Below are 12,273 nucleotides of genomic sequence, written 5' to 3' on the forward strand. Positions count from 1 at the left end.
GTGGAGAGGGGGATGTATGTGTGTGGTGGAGAGGGATGAATGTGTGTGGTGGAGAGGGATGAATGTGTGTGGTGGAGGGGGGGATGAATGTGTGTGGTGGAGAGGGATGGATGTGTGTGGTGGAGAGGGGGATGTATGTGTGTGGTGGAGAGGGATGAATGTGTGTGGTGGAGAGGGGGATGAATGTGTGTGGTGGAGAGGGATGAATGTGTGTGGTGGAGAGGGGGATGAATGTGTGTGGTGGAGAGGGATGAATGTGTGGTGGAGAGGGGGGTGAATGTGTGTGGTGGAGAGGGGGTTGAATGTGTGTGGTGGAGAGAGGGATGAATGTGTGTGGAGGAGAGGGGGTTGAATGTGTGTGGAGGAGAGGGGTGAATGTGTGTGGTGGAGAGGGGGATGAATGTGTGTGGTGGAGAGGGGGGTGAATGTGTGTGGTGGAGAGGGGGATGAATGTGTGTGGTGGAGAGGGGGGTGAATGTGTGTGGTGGAGAGGGGGTTGAATGTGTGTGGTGGAGAGGGGGATGAATGTGTGTGGTGGAGAGGGGGGTGAATGTGTGTGGTGGAGAGGGGGTTGAATGTGTGTGGTGGAGAGGGGGGTGAATGTGTGTGGTGGAGAGGGGGATGAATGTGTGTGGTGGAGAGGTGGATGGATGTGTGGTGGAGAGGGGGATGAATGTGTGTGGTGGAGAGGGGGGTGAATGTGTGTGGTGGAGAGGGGTGAATGTGTGTGGTGGAGAGGTGGATGGATGTGTGTGGTGGAGAGGGGGGTGAATGTGTGTGGTGGAGAGGGGTGAATGTGTGTGGTGGAGAGGGGGGTGAATGTGTGTGGTGGAGAGGGGTGAATGTGTGTGGTGGAGAGGGGGATGAATGTGTGTGGTAGAGAAGGGGATGAATGTGTGTGGTGGAGAGGGATGAATGTGTGTGGTGGAGAGGGGGATGAATGTGTGTGGTGGAGAGGGGGATGGATGTGTGTGGTGGAGAGGGGGGTGAATGTGTGTGGTGGAAAGGGGGATGAATGTGTGTGGTGGAGAGGGATGAATGTGTGTGGTGGAGAGGGGGATGAATGTGTGTGGTGGAGGGGGGGATGAATGTGTGTGGTGGAGGGGGATGAATGTGTGTGGTGGAGAGGGGATGAATGTGTGTGGTGGAGAGGGGATGAATGTGTGTGGTGGAGAGGGGGATGAATGTGTGTGGTGGAGAGGGGGATGAATGTGTGTGGTGGAGAGGGATGAATGTGTGGTGGAGAGGGGGGTGAATGTGTGGTGGAGAGGGGGATGGATGTGTGTGGTGGAGAGGGCGATGAATGTGTGGTGGAGAGGGGGGTGAATGTGTGTGGTGGAGAGAGGGATGAATGTGTGTGGTGGAGAGGGGGATGAATGTGTGTGGTGAGGGGGAGATTGGTGTCAGTGTCTGGGTACACACTGTCGCTCTCTCACTGACTCACTTTACCCAGCAGTCTCCACAAACAGGAAGTGACATGAGCAGGGAGACGGGTGGTGGGGAAGGAGGAGGGGCGGGTAGAGGACTAAGCTGTCCACTCAGATTGGCACGCATGCAAGCACACACACAGGCACGCACATGCACACCCAAATTGGCAATTTGTTGAGCATTATTTAGTCCATCCATCTCTTCCATTTTTAAGATCAATATAGGAATGGCTACAGTGGAACATGTTTCCAGGCTGCTATTATTGTGAGTCTATTGTGAGTCTTTTCTAAATTGAACAGAAATAAAGCCTGTTAGTAATTGCTGTGGTGTTTCTGCTGTTGGATAATTAATGAGAGAACAGATCAAAAGGAAGATCCAGAGATCCCACAGGAGTCCCCGACCCATATCTCACTGTTATATACCACACACACACACACACACACACACACACACACACACACACACACACACACACACACACACACACACACACACACACACACACACACACACACACACACACACACACACACACACACACACACACACACACACACACACACACACACACACACACACCCTCAAACACCCTAATCTCATTGAAGAACAAACACCCTCAAACACATATCCATCTCTCCTCCACAAAAAGACTACTACATCCCATAATACTATCTTACAATATTAAACTATCTCATATCACACCGCTGAACTTGATTATAAAGAATTGTGGTTATACATGTGGGTATTACATATTCCTAATGAATGCAAATCTCCTATACTTTCCAACTATTTCACTGTGGCCACCAGTAAAACCCATCGTCAATAGCAACAGCCAACAGTACTATCCAAGATGCTGTAGTCTAAACATCTGCATGTTTCCATGACTTCAGAGAGTGTACACTTTAAATGTACACTGTATGCCAGTACATTTAAATAAAGTTGTCACAGTGTTGAACTGAGATTTAAAGTGAAAACGGCAGTACCCGTCTCAGCATGTTTAGGAAAGCCCTATTGAGACTGACAGGCAAGCAAATGAACGCATCATTAAGTAAACACAATACAAAAGACATAGATAAATGCATAAATAAGTGAAATGACAGTTTTCCCCAAACACAAACAGAATTATTTCTTATTAAAGAAATATAAAACACTTATGAATAATTGACTGCAACCTCATTAAAATAGAGGCGGGCGGTGTTCCCGGGGTTTGCTGATGTCATTGTCTCTCAGCACAGAGTGCCACACCGTTGGTTGGTCATTAGTTAACCAGCATGCCAAGAACTCCCAGAACCACCCACTCCCTGGCTCTGTCTCTGAGTGACTGCATCATCGTCATGTGTAAAAACAGAGTTGGAACTGTACATCAGCTGCCTACAAACTCCATGACTGTTTGAATACTTTAGAAATCCCTTGTTGAAGTAATCACAGGGATTTGACCAGGCTGGATTGGTGATAGCAATCCCCTTCACTGATCTGTGATGACTGGGTAGATAGTTTGAAGTTGTATTAGTCGTATGTACAGGATACACATGGTATACAACTTCCATCAAAATGATTACATGCAGGTTCCTTCTTGATAATGCAACAACGAGAAATAACAAAAGATAAGAACACAAACGCAAAGTAAACGGCTCAGTAGAATAGAATAAACATTTGAGCTCTGACTAGTTGCTGCCATATGCATAGAAATCCACGACCTCTCCATCAGCTCCAAGAAAGGGAGTGAATGAGGGTAGAGGGGAGAAAGCTACATTCTGGAATGAAATGCAGCCATCTCAGCTGCCTAAGTACTGGTAAGGGTAAGACTGCGCCAGCCAGTAGTACCCACCTCTATGAGTTTGCGTTCATAGCTGGCAGCCAGCTCCTCAACATCACCCATAGACCTGCTCTGAGGGGCCAGAGTAGGATCATCACAGTTCCTCACCATGGGGAGAGCTGGAGAGAGAGGGGGGAGAGAGAGGCAAACAATTACTTTGGGAATAATAATCATTTGATGGGTGTTTATATTTGTCCTGTTTCACACATGTACAATTATGTATGATATGCATGTGTGAAATGGAAATGTGTTTTTGCACAAATTCTAACGCCCTCTGAGACATCCCCGGAAAGAGGGGTCCCGGCCAGGGTCTGCCATTAACAACAGTGACCCAGGAGCAATTAGGATTAAGTGCCTTGCTCAAGGGCACATCAACTTTTTTTCAACATGTCGGCTCGGGGATTCGAGCGAGCTACCTTCTGGTTCCTGGCTAAACGCTCTAACCACTATGCTACCCGCCTCCCAACATAATGAGTCATATTAATAAGAAGAAGTGTTTGATATGCCTGGGGCAACAATCAACAAACACACACACACTATTATCACTGGATTATTATGCAGAGGAGTATTGTCTTGTCGGTAGTTAAAGTAAAAGCCAACAACTGTTTGATGGGACGTTTTTTTTCACGCAGCTCTAATTGTCTGTTGGAGGCATGGGTCAGAGAGCAGAGCGGTTACTTCCTGGAAAGCTTTCAAACAGCATCCTCTCTAAGGTACTAAACCCGCTGTATGTACCAGGGGAAGTAAACAAGTAAACATTGTTGTTATGACAACCATTTTCTCTAATTACTGTCTTTTTGCACCGAGATTCACATTAAAAAAAAGATTGTTTCTCAAAACTTCAGACTGTTGTATCAAATTGACACACTGCTTGGCTCTCCCCACATACTCCTAAAACTGTGGTTCATCACTACTAGTTCTAGCTGGCTAACGTCATCAATATGGGCCTACAGCGGTTCCACGTCAGCTATAAACATGGTGTAATCTAGTTATAGGAGGGAGAACAACAGAAGTTAGACTAGAGGGACTTGGAGGAGAGGTGGCTCCTACAGCGAGAGATGGATCGTTTCTCCCTTAACACCTTTATATATAAGGTCCCACATTAGGTTAGATAACACAAACACACACAACAATTATGGCAGAACACACACACACACACATACACACACACACACACACACACACACACACACACACACACACACACACACACACACACACACACACACACACACACACACACACACACACACACACACACACACACACACGTGTGCCCAGTACACAAACAAACATCTCAGAAAGTAGAGCACGTGTGCCCAATACACAAACATCTCAGAAAATAGAGAATAATAACCCACTTAAAATAACAGATGTGAGTTTTGGTTGAATTTGAAGAGAAACTGTCCAAATCTCTCAGTCCTTATAGTGATAAAGGGCAGTGTGTGTCTGGTCTCGCAGGGGCAGATATTGATTTAGGAAGATGATTGCTGGTCCAGAGGAGACAAAAGCACAGCCTGCTGCTGAGAATCTGAGTGATACAGCCCTATCAGAGGACGACGAGGAGGACAAAGTCAATCAACCCTTTCAACACACATCTCCCCAGTCTACACACACCTCCCCAGTCTACACACACCTCCCCAGTCTACACACACCTCCCCAGTCTACACACACCTCCCCAGTCTACACACATCTCCCCAGTCTACACACACCTCCCCAGTCTACACACATCTCCCCAGTCTACACACATCTCCCCAGTCTACACACACCTTCCCAGTCTACACACACCTCCCCAGTCTACACACACCTCCCCAGTCTACACACACCTCCTGAGTCTACACCAGTTTACACCAATGCAGGATGCGCAGACTAGTAGTACAAAGTTGGGCTAGAACAGCAAGAAAGTTTAAAAATATCATCCCCCCTACACACACACACACACACACACACACACACACACACACACACACACACACACACACACACACACACACACACACACACACACACACACACACACACACACACACAATCGTAGAGAAGATTTGCCACCCAGTCATCCAGAGAGAGTCAACAGGCGTGATAGGGTCATTATCACCCCAGCCAGCAGCACACAGCTCTCTGCCACAGCAATCCTAAGGCTTATCTTTCACTACCAATAGCCTGTATATCCCCTCACACACATACACACACAGACTGCCTTTGTCAGTAAAACTGCTGACAGTACATTCCCAAGTTACCTCAGCTCAGAGTTTCTCTTTCACTTGGATTTCTGTTCCCTGTCACGGCAATAGGGTCTTAATAATAAAACACCGAAGACATAGTGAATGGCTAAGTGTACGTGCGTGTGTACACTGTAAACACTTATTTGGCCTTTCAGTTGTTTCAGCAGTTAAGTCAACTTAACTGAAACATACTGAAATGGGTCATTGTTAAAAAAGATTTGTTGAGTCAACATAAAAGTGTGTTATCCTGCTGCCTTGAAATTTGAAATCAAGTCTAATCTGGATTCCGTGTTGAGTTAACTTAATCTTAAAGTTACTTCAATTTAGTATAGTGAACTTCATACTTTTAGTCAAATCAATATGCTTCAACTAATGCTTTAAGTTGTGCTTACAAAGATACACTGTACGCAATTGCTGTACATTTTATGATACTGATAAAATTATAATTTTATGGTAAATAAATAGTGTATTACTGTTTTGCTGTATATTTACAGTCAATCGCAATGCATTTGGATACTTTTTGGATCGTCCTGTAAACTCTCATCACGCCTCACTTGCAATTACAGTTATTAGTATAGGATACTTCAGATGTGCTTATGGAACGCATGTTTATTTTTTTACAGTAAATATCGAACTTACTGTATTTTTACAACTGAATTCGTTATTGCTGTAAAATGACAGTATGCAACTGTATTCTGATTACAGTATACTTGTTAATTATGATATTTTCTGTATTTTAACAGCAACTCAGTAGCAAGTCAGCTATTTTAATTTTACAGGATAAGTACACTATATATACAAAAGGTATGTGGACAGCCCTTCAAATGAGTGTATTTGCCTATTTCAGCCACACCCGCTGCTGACAGGTGAATAAAATCGAGCACACAGCCTTTCCAACAAGTCAGTTCATAAAATTTCTGCCATGCTAGAGCTGCCATGGTCAACTGTAAGTGTTGTTATTGTGAAGTGGAAACGTCTAGGGGCAACAACGACTCAGCCGTGAAGAGGAAGGCCACAAAAGCTCAAAGAATGGGATCGCCAAGTGCTGAAGTGTGTAAAAATGGTCTGTTCTTGGTTGCAACACTCACTACCAAGTTCCAAACTACCTCTAGAAGCAACATCAGCACAATAACTGTTTGTCGGGAGCTTCATGAAATGGGTTTCCATGGCTGAGTAGCCGCACACAAGCCTAAGATCACCATAAGCATATGCCAAGCTTTAGCTGGAGCAGTGTAAAGCTCACCACCATTGGACTCAAGCAGTGGAAACACGTTTTCTGGAGTGATAACGCACACTTCACCATCTGGCAGTCCGACGGACGAATCTGAGTTTGGCGGATGCCAGGAGAACGCTACCTGCCCCAATGCATTGTGACAACTGTAAAGTTTGGTGGAGGAGGAATAATGGTCTGGGGCTGTTTTTCATACAAAATACCCCATAATGACAAAGCTGGCGGCCCGGCCAAACTGAGCAATCGGGGGAGAAGGGTCTTGGGAGGTGACCAAGACCCAATATTCACTCGGACAGAGCTCCAGAGTTCCTCTGTGGAGATGGGAGAACCTCCCAGAAGGACAACCATCTCTGCAGCACTCCACCAATCAGGCGGAGTGGCAAGATGGAAGCTACTCCTCAGTAAAAGGAACATGACAACCCGCATGGAGTTTGCCAAAAGGCACCTAAAGTCTCTCAGACCATGAGAAACAAGATTCTCTGGTCTGATGAAACTAAGATTGAACTCTTTGGCCTGAATGCCGAATGCCGGTGAAGCATGGTGGTGGCAGAATCATGATGTGGGGATTTTTTTCAGCGGCAGGGACTGGGAGACTAGTCAGGATCGAGGGAAAGATGAACGGAGCAAAGTACAGAGAGATCCTTGATAAAAACCTACTCCAGAGCTCTCAGGACCTCAGACTGGGGTGAACGTTCACCTTCCAACAGGACAATGACCCTAAGCACACAGCCAAGACAACGCAGGAGTGGCTTCGGGACAATTCTCTGAATGTCCTTGAGTGGCCGGGCCAGAGCCCGGACTTGAAACCGATTGAACATCTCTGGAGAAAGCAGAAAATAGCTGTGCAACAACGCTCCCCATCCAACCTGACAGAGCTTGAGAGAATCTGCAGAGAAGAATGGGAAAAACTCCCCAAATACAGGTGTGCCAAGTTTGTAGTGTCATACCCAAGAAGACTCGAGGCTGTAATCGCTGCCAAAGGTGCTTCAACAAAGTACTTAAAGGGTCTGAATGCTTATGTAAATGTGATATTTCCGTTTTACATTTGTAATACATTTGCACAATAAAAACGTTTTTGCTTTGTCATTATGGGGTATTGTGTGTAGATTTATTATTACTTTTAATCTGTTTAAGAATAAGGCTGTAACATGACATGTGGAAAAAAGCAAGGGGTCTGAATACTTTCCGAATACACTGTACATATTTATAACCACGAACATACAGTATATCCACACAATCTCAAAAATAATGGTACAGTTAAGGTACACTGTTGTTGCCTGGGGTACAAATATATCAAATGTATACAGATAACCTAGTATAATGGTACATTTCTACACAATATTTTTAATAAGGTACAATCGTCAATGCGCTTTGAAATGTAAGTGGGGCTTTTGAGGCCGGGGTGCTCATTAACATACTTTGGGGCACAGTCTAAAATATGTTGTATTTGTGCCAACCGTTAGTGGAAGTTGAGGCTGTGAATTCAAATCCCAGGTAGGGCTGAGTACCAAATGTTCTCACAGCAGAGAATGATTTCCTTGTGAAGTATTTTTACAAGTTATCATCACAAAGCTTCTATGAAATGACAGTAATTCACTGTCAGATAGTTGGCTGTAAAATGCACAGTAACCTCTTTAAAGTGCAACTCTTTGTCACCAACTCTTACAAAGATTGCAGGACTGCAAGTGGACAAAAGAGGTGCTCGACCTTCCTCAACATAACCATAAACCACTTAAACTGGTACGACGCTCTCACTTAAACTGGTACGACGCTCTCACTTACAGTTGGTACAAGTACAACATATTTTAAGTGTACCTAAACACTGCTATATTTATGTTGGTGTTGTCAGAGAATTGTAATCCTTGCCAATCAATTTGTGGCTATCTCTGTCATGGCCACAGACCTGATGATGTGGAAGGAAATACAGGTCTCTGGCATCCAAGAGGTTCAAATTGTAGGTGAGTCCCAAGTAATCCGACTATAGCAGAAAACTGCCTAAATACAGCTGTAAAAAATTATAGTAACTTGTTGTATATTTACCGTATTTTCACTCCAACCAGTAGCCGGTAGTGTACCGTAAAATAACAATTTTAACAGTGAAGTTCACTTCACAAGTCACCAAATCCACATGTATCAGTTCAACTAGGTTGAAGTAACTTTAGAGGAAGTTAACTCGGCAAAGAAATCCAGCTTGGACATTAAAGCAGCGTGTGCGCATGCACAGATGTTACAAACTCTATGAAGTTGGGAAGGCAGCTAGTCTGTAAGAACTGACTTAACTGAGCAGAAATATTGAGCAGCTGCCTGTCTGCAACAGTGTGTCTGCGAGGCCATGTGTGAGTGTGTGTGAGACAAGTGTTATGGTCCTGAGAGAGGTTGGTTCTTAAATAGTGAGAGAATGGCAACAGAGACATTTGTTCTTAAATAGTGAGAGAATTTCAACAGAGACTTTTGTTCTTAAATAGTGAGAGAATTTCAACAGAGACTTTTGTTCTTAAATAGTGAGAGAATTTCAACAGAGACTTTTGTTCTTAAATAGTGAGAGAATGGAAAGAACAGAAGGAGCAGGACTTCCATCATACAAACAGAACCCCCAATATGGAGGAGAGTTCCAAACTAAACAGGAACTCACAGCTGTGTGTGTGTGTGTGTGTGTGTGTGTGTGTGTGTGTGTGTGTGTGTGTGTGTGTGTGTGTGTGTGTGTGTGTGTGTGTGTGTGTGTGTGTGTGTGTGTGTGTGTGTGTGTGTGTGTGTGTGTGTGTGTGTGTGTGTGTGTGTGTGTGTGTGTGTGTGTGAGAGTGTGTTATGTACGTCCGTGTGTGTCTGTCTCTCCGTAGGTGTGTGTGTGTGTGTGTTACGTATGTACATGAGTGTTTGTGTGGCGAGCTCTTTAGCTGTGATTCCTCCTGCTCAGCTGTAAGTGTTAAACAGGGGAAGCCGTCTAAATAATATATAAATAATATTCGCATCCAGTCTTTTTCACAACAAGCCCTTTTTTATGTGCAATGAAGTGGAGACTAACATGTAGGTCACAGCCATCAGAAATCCCTTTTCTCTTGAAAATGTTTCACTTTCACAGTGGGTGAACTGAAGCATGGTACAATGTATTACTACAGTCTCAGCGGCAATTTATACATGTTCTCTAAGAATCCCTCAATAAAACTATTGAGTGGCTGATAACGGTTCCTGAAGGTTTAGTGCAGAAAGACAATGAGAAACCTACACACACATATATATAGAACCATAACAGAAGCAAGAAGACATGACATACTTCGCAGATCCACAAGGGAGAAGGCAGGAGAGGTTAATTAAAATGTGGTAATCAAAGCAATCTCCTTTCATAGTCCCATCACACACTGTCTGTTGCTTCCTGTATCTCTCCTCCAGACAACAGTGTGTGTGTGTGTGCGGGTGTGTGTTTGTTTTATCGGTCCATCGGAGTGAGACTGTCTGCACTGATGGCCAAAAATTACACGATCCACAGGCGTGAAATCGCACACCAAACACTTCACACCGCACACACACCTCACCAACTAAAACAGGACAAAAAGTCCACCTAGACTTTTTCCTTCTCTGTTAAAACAACAACAACCCGTGGAAAAGACCATTTAACATGATCTGATGAGAGCAATCAAAGTGTTTGGACGTGGCTGACCAGTGCATACTGATGAGTTATGTCAGTTGGTACACAGGCAGCACACACACCTCTAGGTGACACTGGATTTCTAATTGTTCAGTTAAAACAAGAGTCCAGATCATAGCTAAGCGTCACCCGGACTATTTTCATTGACCCCCCCTTTGTTTTTACACTGCTGCTACTCGCTGTTTATTATCTATGCATAGTCACAAAATTACAAATTACCTCGACTAACCTGCACATTGACTCGGTACCGGTATCCCCTGTATATAGCCTCGTTATTGATATGTCATTTAAAAAATATATATACTTTAATTTATTTAGTAAATATTTTCTTAACTCTACTTCTTGAACTGCATTGTTGGTTAACTTCTTGTGGCTGCAGGGGCAGTATTGAGTAGCTTGGATGAAAAGGTGCCCAGAGGTGCCCAGAGTTAACTGCCAGCTCCTCAGTCCAAGTTGCTAATATATGCATAGTATTATTAGTATTGGATAGAAAACACTCTGAAGTTTCTAAAACTGTTTGAATGATGTCTGTGAGTATAACAGAACTCATATGGCAGGCAAAAACCTGAGAAAAAAATCCCACTAGGGAGTGGGAATTCTGAGGTTTGTAGGTTTTCAACTCATCGCCTATCGAATACACAGTGGGATATGGGTCAGTTTGCACTTCTTACGGCTTCCACTAGATGTCAACAGTCTGTAGAACCTTGTCTGATACCACTACTGTGAAGTGAGGCCGAAGGAGACGGGAATGAGTAAGGTCTACCATGACCTGACCATGCTCTGACCAATTTTTGACATTTCGTCTGCTTTTAGTGAACGCGCTTCCTGACTTTGGATTTGTTTACCAAACACACTAACAAAAATAGCTATTTGGACATAAATTATGGACATTACCGAACAAAACGAAAATTTCTTGTGGAAGTGGGAGTCCTGGGAGTGCATTCCGACAAAGATCAGCAAAGGTAAGTGAAGATTTATAATGCTATTTATAACTTTTGTTGACTCCACAATTTGGCGGGTAACTGTATGGCTTCCTTTTGTGGCTGAACGCTGTTCTCAGATTATTGAATATTGTGCTTTTGCCGTAAAGCTTTTTTGAAATCTGACACAGCGGTTGCATTAAGAACAAGTGTATCTTTAATTAATATTTATATCTTGGATATAAATATGAATTTTAATGAACAAAACATATATGTATTGTGTAACATTAAGTCCTATGAGTGTCATCTGATGAAGATCATCAAAGGTTAGTGATTAATTTTATCTCTATTTCTGCTTTTTGTGACTCCTGTCTTTGGCTGGAAAAATGGCTGTGTTTTTCTGTGATTTTGCGGTGACCTAACATAATCGTTTGTGGTGCTTTCACTGTAAAGCCTTTTTGAAATCGGCAACTGTGGTGGGATTAACAAGAAATGTATCTTTACACGCGCGCACGCACACACACACACACACACACACACACACACACACACACACACACACACACACACACACACACACACACACACACACACACACACACACACACACACACACACACACACACACACACACACACACACACATCTTTCTATTCTTGTGAGGACTTTTTGGGGACCAACAATTGATTACTATAAAACCTAACCCTAACCTCTCGAGGGCTCCCGAGTGGCACACCGGTCTAAGGCACTGCATCTCAGTGCAAGAGGCGTCACTATAGTACCTGGTTCGAATCCAGGTTGTATCACATCCGGCAGTGATTGGGAGTCCCAGAGGGCGGCGCACAATTGGTCCAGCGTTGTCGGGGTTTGGCCGAAGTAGGCCGTCATTGTAAATAAGAATTTGTTTGTAACTGACTTGCCTTGTTAAATAAAAAATTATCCTCTAAGCCTGGAATAGCCTTTTTACAAGTGAGGATCTGCAAAATGTTCTCACTAATGAATTTTAGTTG

General features: G+C 44.0%; 1 protein-coding gene across 2 annotated transcripts in view; it reads right to left on the reverse strand.

Annotated features, from left to right (window-relative positions):
- LOC129828957 (sorting nexin-29-like) overlaps positions 1-12,273 on the reverse strand; it is a 122,178-nt gene that overhangs the window by 41,829 nt on the left and 68,076 nt on the right. For both annotated transcript variants that reach the window (XM_055890300.1, XM_055890301.1), the window contains one exon: positions 3,257-3,363. In XM_055890300.1, the coding sequence (XP_055746275.1) occupies positions 3,257-3,363 (107 nt within the window). The remainder of the gene's footprint in view (positions 1-3,256; positions 3,364-12,273) is intronic.

Source organism: Salvelinus fontinalis, chromosome 30 (assembly GCF_029448725.1).
Source record: "Salvelinus fontinalis isolate EN_2023a chromosome 30, ASM2944872v1, whole genome shotgun sequence".
Lineage (NCBI taxonomy): Eukaryota > Metazoa > Chordata > Actinopteri > Salmoniformes > Salmonidae > Salvelinus > Salvelinus fontinalis.